General features: G+C 40.8%; 1 protein-coding gene across 1 annotated transcript in view; it reads right to left on the bottom strand.

Moving 5' to 3' along the window:
• Positions 1-17871, bottom strand: part of srek1ip1 (SREK1-interacting protein 1) — a 36378-nt gene that overhangs the window by 10060 nt on the left and 8447 nt on the right. The window contains exons 3-4 of the mRNA XM_078548963.1: positions 14768-14911; positions 4552-4630 (exon numbers count right to left, since the gene is read on the bottom strand). Of these exons, the coding sequence (XP_078405089.1) occupies positions 4552-4630; positions 14768-14911 (223 nt within the window). The remainder of the gene's footprint in view (positions 1-4551; positions 4631-14767; positions 14912-17871) is intronic.

The following is a 17871-nucleotide window of genomic DNA, read 5'->3' as shown; positions in this document are numbered from 1 at the left end:
TAGGAAGGGTAAGAAGACATAGTTGCACAGCCTGGGTACAAGTGTTAATTGCTTGCACTCAATGTTCATTCTTGTAAATAAATACCCAAGAATGTCTCCTTGCCTATGGCTCCTTGTTATGATGAGCAATGTTTATGTCACTCAGATGTGAAACTGGTTCCAGCAAAAGATAAAGGCAGGTGTCTCAGTCTAGGGCTGCTTCAGTGTCTAACTTTCAAACCACACTGATGGCTTCACAATCATTGGACTTATTAGTGATGCCTGCACCTCGATGGTGCTTGTCATTGCTGCCAGAATGTCGTGGGCAGGTGTCACAGAGTTCCATCATTCTCTCTGTGTGCTCTCAGCACCTTTGAAGTGTGGCTGGCACCCCCATCAGCATCTGTGACCGGTGTCCTGTGCTCCTGAAGGGGTCAGGTGCTGAAGACTCACAAAAGATCAGGTGCATCTAAAGTTTCATGGCTGCATCTCCATGATATGACCCTGATCACAGAGCGCAAGTGAGCTGTCCTCAGCCAGACAGGAATCAGATATTCACAGAGGCAATGTGAAGATCTATGGAGTGTCCTCACAGCATGTCGTCATCATCCTCCTGGAATCTAGTGACTATTAGGGCCTCTGCTGCATCTCCATGACATGAGCCTGTTGATGGCACACTACACCAGTGGAAAACCAGAGATCTGCGCAAATTTGTGTGAATCCTGCACAGATCTCCTGAGGAGCCACTGGTGTAAAAATTGAGCCCCACAGTCAGTTTCATGGCCATTAGCAGTGGATGCCCTCCATGTTTCCATGGCAGCAAATCCTGCAGCTGGTGGCATATGTAACTAACCAGTTCCCTCGACATGCGCAGTCTTCGGTGACACAAGTTCTCAGTCATCTGTAGGAATGACAGGTGCCGTCTATAGACTCTGGGTCTAGCAAGATGCCTACAAGCTGCGGCTCGCTGTGGATCTTCGGCTGTGTGCTCCCCTTCTGCCAGGTGCCTCCGCTGCTCTCTTCTTCTTCTCCTCCTCTGTTATCTGTTAGCTATGAGGCATACTTGTAAATCACCAGGGTCCACGATCTTGATGTTCTCCTCCTGCTGGATCAAAGAGAGACATGTGTCGGTTAGCACGGGTGTACTAAGAATCTCTCTTGGCTAAGTCTGAAGGCCTTTTCATAAATGCAGGAGAGTGCTGGCCACCACTTGGATGGCCTGTGTGTAGTGTGCTCATTGGCTGTCAATAACCCCACCACCGCCCCACTCCACTTGACTGATTGGCGGAGGCTTCGGCCACTGGACTGCATGTTGTGCTCTCAGCTCAGGTGCAGGCTTCTAACCCACACTGCAAGGTTGCGCTGTTAGCTTGAACCATAATGGATACTGGTCCATACCTTAATAAAGACATTGCAAGGGCTGTGAGCGCCTCCACCAGTGACTGCGCCATGGTCATTTTTTTGTAAGGGGTTGTACATATTGTCCAATTGCCCTGCTGGCCCCTAAAACACACATTAGTTTGCAGTCTGTGCCCAAAGCGTGAAAGTTCTGGAGCATTTGGTGGCACTTCCATGTTTTTGTACTGCTCGAGTGGCCAGGTAAGCTTCAGAGGCCCGACTCCATGTATGTCAGTAGAGCGGCAGCTGAACGGTCTCAGCTGTGGAAGAATGCTCACTTTTGACAAGCCTTTCCAATTGCGTGGCCACTTCCCTCATACCCCCTCCGGCATATGCTTGAATATTTTGATCAGTCTGTCTGTGCTGCCTTGTCCACCCACCAACCCAACCCCCAGTCTGACCTGCACTGGAGGTCATGCCCTGGCACCGCACTGAAAGCCAGCTGGGAAAAAGCGACTTGCCTGTGCCCCCCGCAAATGTGCTGCACTTCTTCCTTGATGTCCTAAGGGCATCACAAACGCTGTGCAAGGTTTTGTGCACTCACTCCAAGTTCAAGTCACCAGGTGCACACCTTTTAAAGGCAGTTGTGCAGCACGACGTTCTGAAGTCATGTCGACGGAGGTGGTAAAGTTGACATGGAGAGATGATTCTGGCGAGCAGGGCTTATAATTAGATGCAAATGTATTAAAATGACATTCCAGAGTAGCGGCGGGAAACGTGACTCGCCATTGACGGGTGGAGCGGATGATTGCAAACTGGTTTAATGACGGCGTAAAACCGATTTTTGGCCTTCTTGCCATATTGTTCTCCCAAATCACCCACACCCCCTGGCCTGTGAGATGACGCCCTGTGCCAACAGGGATGGAATTTTTCTGGCCTTAGGCTTTTTTCCCTCTGTTCCTTTCTGCCATTCTCTGACCCTCATTTCACATATTACTATTTTTGTCTCTTACCTTGCCTTTACTCTTTGATATACCACATCTCCCCAAATTTGATCCCTTAACCCCACTTTTTAGTTTAAAACCCTCTCTACCTCCCTAGTTATCCAATTCGCAAGAACACTGGCCACAGCATGGTTCAGCTGCAGACCATCCCAATGCTATAGCCACCATCTTCACCAGCACTGGTGCCAGTGCCACACAAACCAGAACCGACTTCTCCCACACCAGTCTTTGAGCCATGTATTCATCTCTCTAATTTTATGTACCTTGTGCCAATTTGCACATGGCTCAGGTAATAATCCAGAGATTATAACCTTTGAGATTCTGCTTTTTAATTTAATGCCTAGCTCCTCATGCTCTCTATGCAGAACCTCCTTCCTAGTTCTAGCTATGTAGTTGGTACCGACATGGACCATGACAACCGGATCCTCCCATCCCACTGCAAGTTCCTCTCCAGCCCTGAGCAAATGTCCTGAACCCTGGCACTGGGCAGGCAACACAACTGTCTGGACTCTCACTCTTTGCTGCAGAGAACAGTCTCAATCCCCCTCACTATACTGTCCCCTATCATCACTACTTTCCTTTTTGCTCCCCCCATTTGAATGGCTTCCTGTGCCACGGTGCCATGGTCAGTTTGCTCATCCACCCTGCAGCCCCCACTCTCATCCAAACAAGCTGAGAGAACTTCAAACCTATTGGACAATTATAGAGGCTGACACTCCTGCTCTCTGGTACCCTTACTGCCTCACTCGCAGTCACACCCTCCTGTCCCTGACCAATGACCAAATCACAAGGCCTTATCTCAAGTGGTGTGACTGCCTCCTGGTACAAAGCATCAAGGTAACTTTCTCCCTCCCTGATGTGTTGCAGAGTCTGCAGCTCAGCCTCCAGCTCAAAGACTTTAAGTCAAAGTTCCTTGAGCCGCAAACACTTACTGCAGACATATTTGCCCTGGATCACAATGGTATCCAGGAGCTCCCACATGCTGCATCCTTGGCACAATACCTGTCCTGCCATTCTTAATGTGTTTTAATTAATTACTTAATTATATTATTCACTTATTTATATTGCTTTTTAAATATATTTTATTAACTCTACCACCAATCTTTATACTATTTTAAACCTTAGCGAAAGAATAGACCTTAACCACTTAGCAAATACTCAAACAGCTAGCTCCTTTCCGTGTAGTAGAGTAAGAACCAATTCCTATAGGGTGAGAAAGGTAGAAAAGCAAAAGGAAATGCACAGCTCCTTCCCCCTTCACCAAACTCCCCACTCAACAAACTCTCAGGTTTGCATTCAGTTTCCTCAGCTGCACTCATTTGCACCATAGCAGCTGATGGAATTTAAATTCAATTAATTTATGAAATATTGTATTGAAAGCTAGTCTCAGTAATGGTGACCATGATCACTGATTTTGTAAAAAACCCATCTGGTTCACTAATGCCCTTTAGGGAGGAAATCTGCTGCCCTTATTTGGTCTGGCCTACATGTGACTGCAGGCCCAAATAAATGTGGTTGACTCTTGATTGCCCTCTGAAATAACCTATCAAGCCACTCAGTTCAAGGGCAATTAGGGTTGGGCAATAAATGCTGGCCTTGCCAATGACACCCACATCTCATGGAAGAATTAAAAAAAAAATCACATATTTTGCTTTTTGCTTCAAAGTCTTGTCTGTTGCAATGAGATCACCTCTCATTCTTCTAAACCCTAGAAAATATAGACATAATTTACTCATTCTGTCGTCACAGGACCAGCCTCTCATCCCAGGAACCTAACATACTTGGGCACATTATTCTAGGTCTCCTCCTCAAGTCATTAATATACATTGTAAATAGCTGAGGCCCAGCACTGAGCATTGCGGCACTCCACCAGTTACAGCCTGACAACTTAAAAATGTCATGTTTTTCCTTCCTTTCATTAACCAATTATCCATTCATGCCCCCAACTCCATAAGCCCTAATCTTGCATATTAACCTTTTGCATGGCACCTTATTGATGCCTTTTGGAAATCCAAGTATACTATATCTACAGTAGCAAATTGCTGAATAAATTTTAAAGAAACACCAATTCCAAGAATAGTTTCAACACTTTAAAAATTTAATTGACAGATTGAACATGTTAGTTTGGCCACTCACAACTTGGGACTCAGATTCAAAGCTATTGGAGTCGCTTATGTGCAGTTACATTGTGCTTAGCACAAATTTACTTACCACTCAACAGCACATTTACCTTTTTCTGCATTCATCTCTTGTCTTATCTTTCCTTTTTTTCTTCTGATGTTCATTCTTTTCACCAGCTTGTTTTGTTTCTACAGGAAATTAGCAAAAAAAGAATTCAATAAGACACTCAAAAGTTTTACATCTGTATAATTGACTGTTTTAAATCAGGGGTGTCCAAACCGTGGGTCGAGCAACTAGGGTCACGAGCTCCCCCTGTTCCGAAGCAGCAATGACCACTGTAGAGATAAAACTAGGCCCTAATGGAATTCTTGCAGTGGACCACTTTTACAGAGCTACAACTCCCGGCGTGCTCTCTTGCGAGACTGACTTGTTATCGTGAGATTTGCTGGAGGCGGCCTCCATTTTGCTGCTGGTGAGTTTAAGAGTTTCTGAGGAGTTTGAATTATTGTTCATGTATTTATAAGGAGTGGGTTGATGGAGATTGTTACAGCATTGCACTATCAGCTTTAGATTACTGACTAAATAAGGGGTTTTGATATCACAGAGAGGGCGGAGGAATTCTCTCTCAATTGCTGAGTATCAATCTGGGCAAAGTTTATTTGGAGAAGCCAAGTGGTGGTGACAGGTCCTCAGGCATCATGGAATTGGTACAACTCGCATTTTTCAGGGAGGAAGGAGCAGGAAAACCCCTTCCATAACCCCGTAGCTGCAATTGGTTTCTCCTAAGAGCAAGAGACATTAAATACACAATTCATTCCCATTCAAGATTTGGCTTCAAGTTTGATGTTGGTCAAAACAACATACTGGTAATTTGATTAAATTAAACTAAAATGATCAGCCTGTTAAACTAAAATTAAGTTATGTTAATATGACACGAAAAGAAATCTAAAACTTTATTGTTTTGCTATTTGTAAAAATGGACTTTCTGCTGAACCAAAGGTGTGGTTGGTACAAGTCACATGACCAATAGGTGTTACAAGGACCAAAGAATCCTCCTCTCCTGATCATAGAATCTCACACCTAATTGTAAGGACATTATAATCACAAAACCAGAGGACTCACAGACCGAAACTCGTTGTGCCTGCAGAGCTGTTAAGAGACCCATCTCACAGCTGGGGCTATCCAGGTCCATTTCAAAAGGGGACCATCGAGGAGATAATGGACGTCAATTGCATCTTGGTAAGCTTACCTCTCGAGCGGAGTCCGAGGGTCTGCCTAGACAATGGCTTGCCAACACAAGACCCTCAATATGGATGGCAACTCTTTCAAAAGCTAATGACTGGGACATTATCAGTCCTGAAATTAAAGCCAGTTCCAGACACTGGATAAAAATCCCTTTTGAAATCACTGTGGAGAAAGAAGGTCACATGACTCGAACAACCATTTTGAAACCTCTGTATTCCTTTAAGAATTAAGAAATCCTCAGGCTGCTGTTTTAGTCCAGCAGCCTGGCTAAGCAATCAGCCAACTACCATCTCTCAACTCCTCGAAGATTCTTGATTTTAGAAGTCTCTGATCAACGCCTACCAAGTGGTCTAAGCAGAGAAAGACCATCACGTTGCAGCATCATTCGTTTCAAGGATTTTCATACTGTTGTCTCATTGGGACTAAACTCTAGCATAAAGGAAACACCCTCTGGACTTTGACTTTTTGGACTCTGGAAATCACATGAACTAATATTCAATTCTGTGGTTCTTGTACTGTTACTATCCATTGTTGTAAAACTTAATTGTAATATTCCCCCCCCTTTACTGTGTGTGTGTGTAATGGACTGGGACGCTGCGAACACGTCTCCCCTTGGGGTTTCGAATGTGAAATAAACTAACCTGAGTTAATCATAATGCAAGGTTGCTGCAGGTTATTAGTAAATTGGATCATAAAAACTGAGGGTTTGGGAAAACACGCCACAGCACACTTTAACAATGAATTTAAAGCACTTTCTGCTTACAGCCATTTGTGAGAGGAAAGGAATACAGTTTACATATCTTTCCTGTCTGTAACACAAGGCTATGACAATATCACATTTCAAAAGTTCTATTCTATTAATTCTTGCCTGTAAATCAGAGTTCCCAAACTGAGGCTCTATCACTCAACACTGCCTTCAAAATGATATCGCAACTCCCCCTCCCTCAATCTCATAACTCTTCTTCTCTCTTCCCCCCACCCACTGCCCTCACTCTGAGGTCATGGTAATTTAAAAGCATTAAAATGGGGTCACAGCGGAAACAAGTTTGGGAAGCACCAATCTAGATCAAGTCTGTTGCGTTACACATTTCATATCTTAGAGTGATACACATTGATTGGTTATAAATTAGTGGCTGACTGAAATAGGGGCTCTATTAAAGCACAAATTTCTGTTCGACTTAGTATATTGGCTTCGATGCCGATCTTTCACCTCCGAGATAAAATCCATCTCTAATGCGACAAAAGTCCCCTCTGTTTACAGACTGTAAGGGAACTAAGTGAAATCAAATTGGTCAGTTGAATCCTGTTCCAAGTTGGCATGGGGCTACATACACAGAACTTAATTCTGCACTAATTAACAATCACAATCAGAGAGTCCAAGAGATGGCTAGTGTGAGTAATGAAAAAAACCATTGTGCTGGTGTTGTTATAAGGAAGTCTTGCTACTGGTAAGTATATTCAAGGCTGAGAAAGATAGATTTTTACTCCCACAGGGAATCGAGGGATATGTGGAACAGGCTGGGAAGCGAATTTGATGCAGAAGCTCCCTGGGGGTGTGGCTGTGTGGTCTACTGTTGCTCATCTTTCTTATGTTCTTTTATTCTGTATCTAGTTAAGCTTTATTTGATCTAAACATAAAGTACCTAACTCCAACTCAGTACATTTAACTATTTTTTTGAAAGCAGCCTGGGTTTAGAAAAACACAACACAAATATATATGTAACAGAACAAATCCAGAGCTTATCAAAAATCTTAAATATACACATATGACTTGTTGTCACATCACATTTTTTGCAGAAATTTATTTAATATGTAAATTCCTATGTTCATGATTATAAAATAAATTATCTAAATAAGCTTGCCACCTTGTAATTATGTAGTCTGGTTTCAGTGTGGTGTATTAGTTGTATAGCAATTTGTGGACAAAAACTATCAATAAAACAGAATTAAAATATTTTATAAAAGGATGATGGGAATCTCCATTCTCTTTTCAACTTGTATCTGGATGCCCACTGTATCTCTGCTCTGGTATCCACTAAACCCACTTACCCTGCTCTTTTGCCCCAGTTTGTATTTACCACCCAATTGGTTCATGATCTTAACTGTCCCTTACTCCCATTCTGACCCAGTGCTCCACTTGAAACTACCAAACTACCCTTGGGCAGCATCATGGAAAATCTACTAATACATATTATATGAAACAGACAGAACAATAGCCTTTTGTAGAGAATAGAACCCGATAAACAAGACAAGACTCCAAATTTGAAGATAACTACAGAGTAGGTACAGTTCATTGGTACACCCGGAAATAAAGTAAGGACGTGGTCAAAATGTACTCCCATAAACATAAAGTTAGGTGCTTCTAAACTGATTATGCCACAAGAGTGAAAGTGCTTCAGATTTATGATCAAGTGAGAAAGTACTTACTTGTGCACCTTGTGAAATGTCAATGTGAAGAAAATTTACCTCATTGCTTTTTTGACACTAAATGGTGGTGTTTGTTTTGGTGGGACTGGATTATTGGTAGTTTTTAGTGATCTAAGTTTAAAAAAGGGGAATGGGTTGCAAAATACAAATTTTTGTTTCCATAGTTGTGGGATTGAAGTTCAACAAGAGTGACCTTTCAAGACAAGATACCTTGAACAAAATACCGTACCTAAATTTTACTATACTTTATGTTCCTCAGAATACTATTTCCAATGCATCCATGGAAATATTAGAAGTCAATTTGAAAACACATTTTTGTTGTGATAAATAGATAAATATTTTAAATTTGGTACATGGGGTATTCTTGGAGTATTCTTAAGTACATGTTACACCTGCAGATGGCATTATGATAGGCCCCTTCGAAAGCTGAATAGAAAGAAAGATGTGTTTTCATATAGCACCTTTATGGCGTGACCTTCCAAAATGCTTTATAGCCAATTAATTCGTTTTGAATAAAAGCAAAAAACTGCGGATGCTGGAAATCCAAAACAAAAATAAAAATACCTGGAAAAACTCAGCAGGTCTAGCAGCATCTGGGGACAGGAACACAGTTAACGTTTCGAGTCCGTATGACTCTTCAACAGAACTAAGGAAAAATAGAAAAGAGGTGAAATATAAGCTGGTTTAAGTGGGGGGGGGGGAAACAGGTAGAGCTGGATAGAGGGCCAGTGATAGGTGGAGATAGCCAAAAGATGTCAAAAACAAAAGGACAAAGAGGTGTTGAAGGTGGTGATATTATCTAAGGAATGTGCTAATTAAGGGTAGAAAGCAGGACAAGCAAGGTACAGATAGCCCTAGTGGGGGTGGGGCGGGGTGAAGGGAAGGGATCGAAATAGGCTAAAAGGTAGAGATAAAACCTCTGTAAAAAGGTAGAGATAAAACCTCTTTTCTATTTTTACTTAGTTCTGTTGAAGAGTCATACGGACTCGAAACGTTAATTGTGTTCCTCTCCACAGATGCTGCCAGACCTGCTGAGTTTTTCCAGGTATTTTAATTAGTTTTGAAGTTTGGTTACTACTGTAATGTAGCAATGGATGACACTGTGTAACACGTAGTAGCTGCTATTTTATATCGAGAGCATATTACACTGAAAATATTCAATCTGGCCCCTGGGTTTCTACAAATCTCTCAAAAGGCTTTCTAAAATTTACTTGTGATTTTGCTTCTCAGTAACTGAAATTGCTAATATTAAAAATAAGGGTTTAAACAAAACTTAATTAAAAAAACACATTTCACAATAATATGATTAAATGTAATTAATTGATTTGCCTTTTTTGTCTTTTAATGCCTTTATTAAAGTTTCTACTTGTCCTCAGACTTTCCCAAATGACTGAGTTTGATTTGATATTTTGACCCATGGCTGTGATGATAAGTTGAATTTAGATTGAGTGTGCTTAGACTGCACAACGTATCTAATGCCATAGGATTCATCAATATTGTTTATCCCACTTTTCTTTACCTCTTAGCACTTTATTTAATACCTCATACAAGGTTCATTTCAAAAGCTTTACTGAGCTAATATTTATACTTTGGCTATAAAGAGAGTTCAGTTGTGTGCGTGCCTAAGTGTGAAAGTAAGTGTTCTCTGATTGCACAATTTTAGCTTTTTTATGTTCTATAAAGTTTAAAAATGAGCGACAGGTGTGAGAAAGATAGGTCAAAGAGAAAGAAAGAACAAGTAAAGGCACGCCCGCACGACACACAAAGACAGATGAGCACTCTCTTCTTCCTCATTCTAATTTGACATCCTTTAATTGAATTTTAAAACAAAGTTTCTTGGATGGAAACCGATAGCAATGGAAGGTATGAATGCAAGGGGAAGAGGGTAACTAGCTGAAGATGGGGAGCCTCTTGCCCTGAAAGCAAAATAATGATTTTGAAAAGTTTTCTTCCCCAAGGACAGAGTAGGGAAGCAATCCTAATAATGGATATCTAGCTTCAATTATAAATGTAGAGATAAAGTTTAGAAAAAAACAAAAATACTAACTTATGGCTCTTACTTTTGAGAAGAAACTATTCTATTGTGGATGTGGAAATCTGCTCATTTTGAGAAGGGAAAAGAAAAATGTGGGGCAAAATTAATATTTAAGGAATTTTAATTGCACTTGCACTGGTATGCATTTGGATAAGTTTGTATTGGTTCAGTTTTATGCTATTTACATGTTTGTAAGTTTATTTTAAGTATTAAAATGCAAATGATTTAGTCTCTTATTGTTCAAGCGGTGGGATACAGATTTGAGGTTACTATCAATTCGGCCACGATCTTATTAAATGGCAGGCTCCAGGGGCTAAAAGGCCTACTCCTACTCCTTGTTCATATGTTCAAACATTGTAATTGCAATCAAGCGCAAATCAAAATATTGAAGTGATACAGTATCAATATATGTGTTCAGTTTTGCTTGCTGTACATGAGTTCAACATATGGTTCTGAAATGGAGTTTTTGTTCCGAAATCAAAGTCAACAAACGAAAAGGCAGAAAATTTCCATTAGCATTTATGTACCAATGTCATCCGAGAAGTAAACTTGCGTGGTGACTCATATTGCTGATGAATGAAGCAAAGCACAGTGGTTTTCAAGGAAATTGATTTGCAGAAATATGATTCACATAAAACAAAAGCTATGGTTACTTGCACATGTGACAATATCCAACATAGGCAGTGGTTTTTAAAAACATTGATTGACTAATGGGACTTGGCATCAATGTTAGATCAATACATGACATTATATAAATCTTAGTAATACTTAGCAAGATAAAATACAAAAGTACACAAGAAATGAACATCCTGTTTATCAACTGCACACTTAAGTAGATTCAGAAATGATGAATCTGATAAAAGATAATTACAGAAATTTTTGTACAATACCTAACACAAATGTATTCATGGAAAGTATTTAATGCATCCATCACTGACCTTTCCAGTCCAACCACTAATATTTCCAGCACAGACTAGGCCTGATAACATGCTTGAATTATTGCTGCATTTCAAACTCTTCTTGCTGACACACGACTAAGTGAATGGCGAAGTTTTTATGCAAATTTGCGGGAAGTCTTAATATGTCTAAAAAGAGGCCAGGTTAAAAACAATGAACACAGGAAACTCCAGAACATTGGCGACTTCCCTTGACTCCATTATTGGTGGCGAAGCCTTCAGCCACTATGCTTCAGCTGTGCTGCTTCTCTCTCCGTCTTCAAAGGCCTCCTCAAAACTCATGAAATGCGTTATCTCAAAACCCTTTGAGCCAGCTCACAACCCCTAAACGCTAGTTTCCATTTCTCTCCTGAGCCCCACATTACCTAAACCTAATAACACTCTCACATTTGCCCTCATCCCAGTCTGCCACCTGTCCCCACCATGCCAAATTCCTGATCACCCTGGGGATTAACATTAACCAAAAACTTAACTGGACCACTGTGGCTACAAGAGACTATTGTCAGTGGTGTCTCATCTCCTGACTCTCAACAATCTTTCCATCACCCAAAAGGTACAAGTCAGGAGTCTGATGGATATTCTTGACTTGCCAAGATGAGTGAAGCTCCAACACAGAAAACAGGCCATTCGGCCCTTCTAGTCTGTGCCAAAATATTATTCCACTAGTCCCATTGATCTGCACCTAGTCCATAACCCTCCAGACCTCTCCCATCCATGTATCTATCCAATTTATTCTTAAAACTTAAGAGTGAGCCCGCATTTACCACGTCAGATGGTAGCTTGTTCCACACTCTCACCACTCTCTGAGTGAAGAAGTTCCCCCTAATGTTCCCCCTAAACCTTTTCCCTTTCACCCTAAAGCCATGTCCTCTCATGTTTATCTCTCCTAATCTAAGTGGAAAGAGCCTACTCGCATTTACTCTGTCTATACCCTTCATAATTTTGTAAACTTCTATCAAATCTCCCCTCATTCTTCTACACTCCAAGGAATAAAGTCCTAACCTGTTTAATCTTTCCCTGTAACTCAACTCCTTAAGACCCAGCAACATCCTAGTAAATCTTCTCTGCACTCTCTCAATCTTATTGATATCCTTCCTGTAGTTAGGCGACCAGATCTGCACACAATACTCCAAAGTTGGCCTCACCAATGTCTTATACAACCTCACCATAACATCCCAACTCCTATACTCAATGTTATGATTCTGTTAGAGATTGTTAACGTTGAAAAGAGAAATTTGAACCTCTAGTGTTTAACTGTTAGAACAACGCCACAAGATTTAAAAAAAAAATATTCGTTCATAGGATGTGGGCGTCACTGCCTAGGCCGGCATTTATTGCCCATCCCTAATTGCCCTTGTTCAGAAGGTGCTTACAAGTCAAACACATTGCTGTGAGTCTGGAGTCACATGTAGGCCAGAAGGCCAGACCAGGTAAGGGTGGACGATTTCCTTCCCTAAAGGGCATTAGTGAACCAGATGAGTTTTTGTGACATTTGGCAAAGGTTTCACGGTCATCATCAGACTTTTAATTCCAGATTTTTATTGAATTCAAATTCCACCATCTGCCGTGGTGGGATTTGAACCTGGGTCCCCAGAGCATTACCCTTGGTCTCTGGAATACTGGTCCAGCGATAACAGCGCTATGCCACCTTAAACAAAAACAAACTTTATTGCATATAAAAATTAAACAAAGCAAGCACTATTAATTTAACACGATAATTTATAACTACTTATGCAATGAACTGAGTTCTACTACTTACTATCTCCCAAGAGTTCCCTTATACATCACAAAAATCTTAAAGGTTCATTCATTTTTCCTGGGATGAACCCAAAGGTATGCCAAAAAGAAGTTACTTTGATTTCTTCTCAGTGTTCCCGCTATTCTCTGAGGTAATTTTCAGTGGAGGTCCTTCCCATTAGCTTTTTTGGTTACGCAACCTTCCGCCTTTTCTTTATAGACTTCACATCTGTGGATGTCTCAGTTCCTTGTTTGGGTTACAAGCAGATACTTAGCTGCTTTCCAAGTTAACTCTGATGACTGCCTTCTGCTAGAAAGCTCTTTCAGGACCACTGTAGATTTCTTCCACTAGCTGCAAGCCAAAGCAAATCTTCCAGCTGCTTTTCTTTCATGAAATCCAAACTGAGATAGAACCCCACTTGCATTCGGCATGTTGAACGAAGAAATTAGTATTTTCTCTGCTTGAAATGCAGGCTTAACTGACTATCATCTCCTGTTGGTTCTCTCACTCCAATGAGATGCAAAGCTGCAACTGTGCTGTTCCTCAAACTGAACTGCTTGCTTCTGTCAGCAAACATACACGTAACTTAAACAAAAGAACTTCTAACCACGGCTCCACGTTGAATACTATCCCAATGGCAGCATGGAATGCTTTAGGATAGTTCAAACAGAAATGCAAACACATTTTAACTTCAACACAACCCTTCTATTTCTATCTCTAATGGAGTTTTATGGCCTTCTTTCCCAGAATTGCTAACTTTTAGCTTATTTTATGGAGATAACACTAGGCCCCCTGACTCTACCAGTACGTCCAAAAATGGGTTATCCATTGTTTAAGTTATTTTTCACTATTGACTCTGACCTTGTCAGATGAACAAAGGTTGAATTAAACCTAGCCTTGTTTGATTTGCCTTCACATTAGAGTTGTTTGTCAGTTCCTTAACCAAGCCTTTTCCATTTATCTTGCATGTAACACTTTAATTCCTAAAACTAAACATTATATTCTAAAACTTATGAATTCTGAACTAGATATTTGCAACACACAAGTCCATCCAGGTCAAAGCAACCTGCTGATTTGCACCCCATCCGCCAGTGCAATGTGGCTACAGTGCATATATACCATTTACAAGGTGCATTGCAGGAGCTTGCTGAAGCTTCTCTGACAACATCTCCTGAGCCCATGACCTCTACCAACGAGAAGGACAGGGGCAGCAGGTGCATGTGAAGCCTAACATCTGCAAGTTCTCCTCCAAGTCATACATCACCCTGACTTAGAAATATATTGTTGCTGAGACAAAATCTTGGAACTCCCACCCAACAGCACTGTGGTGGTATCTTCACCACAGTGGTTCAATAATGGTAACTAGGGATGGGTATTAAATGCTGACCTTACCAGTAATGCCATGAATGAATAAAGAATAAGAAAAAAAAAGTCAACCTGACTCAAAAGAGGATTAGGCTGCAATAGAAAGGGAAAAGTGACAAGGGTGATCTACGTCTTGGAGACCGAGTTGTACAAATTAATATTTAAGTTAAAATAGCGGAGGACTTCATACATACTCATTGAACTGTTATTTCACCAACATCATTAATAATAATTTGTAGTCTTCTGGCACCACTCCAATATCCAAGGAGGATTGAAAAGTTGTGGCTGGAGTTACCACTACTTCCACCTCCCCATCTCTTAGTAACATAGGGTGTATGACATCTGGATGACTTTTCTGGCCTATTTGTGACTCTAGCCCCACACCAACATGATTGGCTCTTAACAGCCCATTGAAGTGACCGAGCAAGCTAATCAGTTGTAATAAACCACTGCCAGGGCAACCACAGCAATAACTGCAGGCCTTACTGAGATGAATAAAAAAAAACAGGCCAACTACAAATCACAGTATTTACTCACATTATGAAGTGAAATATCATACCTTTTTTGCTAATGATATCCTGCAGCTGCTGAAGCTCCTCTTCCTCCTCTGTGTCCTCACTGCTGGTGCTACTTACATCTAGAACAATATCCTTTTGAGGGTCCACACGGACAAAATTTCGACATTCAAAGGTCAGATGGCCAGCTGGAATCATAACAAAAGTTGATCACTTAACCAAACTGGGGTCCGCTAACCACTTGCACTCCATTCACAATTCATCAGGCAGTGAAATAGTCATTCCCACATGCAGCAAAACTTGGATAACATCCAGGTGAGGGCTGATACGTGGGAAGTAACATTTGTGCCCCATTATTGCCAAGACCATCTTCAAAAAGAGAAAGCCTAATCTTTGGTAATACCATTGCCAAATCTCCCATCAATATCCTGGGATCACCAATAACTCAAACTCAAAAGTACTAGCTCCAAAAATGCCATGGCTATTAAAGTAGATCAGAGGCTGGTTATATTGCACCATGTGACTCACCTCTTGACTCTCCAAATTACCTCCACCATCTAAAAGGCACAAGTCAGGGGCATAATGCAACTTCACTTGCCTGGATGATGCAGTTGCAGTACTCAAGACTAGCTTATTCACTAGCCTAAACATCCATGTCATCAATCACCGATGTACCATAAATATAATGGATACTATCTGTAGGGTGCACTGCAGCAACTCAGAGTTCTTCAGTATCAGCTCCCAAACCCACATTATTCACACTTAGAAGGACAGGGCAGGAGGCATGGGAACACCAAGACACTGTCCTAACTTGGACATATATCACCATTCCATCATAGCTGCGAAGTCAAAATATTGGAACCTCCTACCCTATGGCACTGTGGGAGTACCTTCACCACATTACTGCAGAAGTTCAAGTAGGCGGCACTTCAGCACCTTCTCAGGGATCGACACCCTGAGAATGAATTAAAGAAAAGTCGGCAAAATTAATAAAATGTAAACAAATCTGTAACATGTTGATCAGATTCAACAAGCCCAAGCTTTCCAAATGTTAACCTTGGCTCAGTGGTAGCATTCCTACTTCTGAATCAGAAGGTGTGGGTTCAAGTTCTACTCAAAGGATTTGAGCACATATTCTAGGCTGACACTTCACTGCAGTACTGTACTGAACAACTTCCCCATTATCGGAGGTATGTCTTTTAAAGGAAACGTTAAACCACGGTTCCATTGCCTGTATAGGGGGATGCAAAATATCCCATGGAACTAATCAAAGGATATTGGACTTTGGAAGAATTTGAATTTACCATACAAGCATATCATGCAACATTAAAGTGACTTTTTCATAGCACTTTGATCACAACTGAATGGCTTGCTAGGCCATTTCAGACTAGGTAAGGACAGTATATTTCCTTCGCTGAAGGACATCATTGAACCAGATGAGATGACAATCTGGTCATTTCACTGTCACCATTACTGATACTACCTATAATTTAAAAAAAAATCCAGATTTATTTACCGTAGATTGCAGCATATAAGTCTACCCTGAAGCTTTGAAAAATCCTTCCAAAAACAGGGATTGACTTATGCTTAAGTATAAAATGTATAAAAGCATAAAATGTGAGAATAAAATGTGAACCACCAGTGTTGGTGTAGGTGGTTGCCATTTTGAAATTTGAAGAAAAAATAACATCAGTAATTAAAATTAAAATCAAGGTGTCATGTTTTATTTAATGAAATAATTCTACAAGGATAGTTTGAAGCACAATCATAACCTTTTAAAAACCATCAAATCATCGCTCTGGACATCCAATGCAGAATTCATTGAATTGATCCTGAGTCACTTTGGCTATGGCACCATTGTAGGGATGCCACTCCAGATCAATTTGGTGCTTTCGGTTTCATAGTCATCCCTCCACACAAATCATCTTCCTCTCCGTCCACTGAACTGGATGTTTTGCATTTTTTTTTGAATGATCTGAATGCTTGGTTGCTAGGCATACTGAAATTCATGGGTGTTTCATCTAAGTTGCCGATGTGACATAATGGGTACTTGTGTTTTTGCCACTGTCTGATGCTGAATCATTGGAAACTGGTAATTTTGGAATTGAGTTATTTTAGTAGTCTCCGAGCAATCTTGGTTTTCTGCCGCAACACTAAACATTTTCATTCCACAAAGAGGGGTACCCCAACTAGCTGTTGCTCTGAAATGTTTGCTGGACTCAGGGTTTGATTTGGCCACTTAAATGCATATATACGCACTGCATTTCTGATGACAATGCAGCTATTTTGATGATTTTCAAGCATTCATTCTGATATATATTTCTCAAGGTTTGGCCAGTGGCTGCTTCCTGTTCTCATGGCGCATTTGGTCTTGAGCATCTTCCTCAGGTCAGATTCCTTCTTCTTCCATTCTCGCACCAATTTTTCACTAACACCAAATTCCCTTGCTGCAGTACAGTTATTTGGTGAGTTAGCAAACGTCATGACTTTTAGTTTGAAACCACCTTTGTACTTCATGATTTTGGCAGAAGGACCCATTTCTGTTTGTTGGTCGCCATGCGTAGTCTGCTCTGTGTGTGTGTCTTTTTTTTAAATTTCTGTTTATTAAGTTTTAACAACAATCATGAGTAACAGTACAAAAAAAGCTTACAGTACAACAATAATTTAATGCACTTATATTTGCAAGAGAAAGAGAATAAGAGAAAGGAGAAAAGAAGTAGGAGGAAGAAGAAAAAGGAGATAACAACCCTCCCCAACCCACGTATGTGTATCTTAAACTCCCGCACATTTTCTTGGCAATACAGCCTATATCGCCTGCTTGATCCCATGTGCTGACTTAGAAGGCAAATATAACCCTAAACCTGTATTTCCGTGCTGGAAATGGGATGGGGTCGACTTATACACCAAGCATAGGCTTAAACATACATTTTTGTGCCCAAAAGATAGGGATGACCTTGAGCCACGATCACTGAATTTAAATTTCCAAGCTGCTGTGGTGGAATTTGAACTCATGTTTTCAGATCATTAGTCCAGGCCTCTTGATTACTAGTCCAATAATAACAACTATGCAACAAGTACCTGCAGATGCAATTTAATGAGGATAAGTATGAGGCGATGTGCTATGGGAAAATCAACATGGGGAAGCGGT

The sequence above is a fragment of the Cetorhinus maximus genome, chromosome 1, assembly GCF_964194155.1.
Source record: "Cetorhinus maximus chromosome 1, sCetMax3.hap1.1, whole genome shotgun sequence".
In the NCBI taxonomy this organism is placed as follows: Eukaryota; Metazoa; Chordata; class Chondrichthyes; order Lamniformes; family Cetorhinidae; genus Cetorhinus; species Cetorhinus maximus.
Note: the sequence above shows the minus strand (reverse complement) of the source record. Positions and strands in the feature narration are given on the sequence as shown.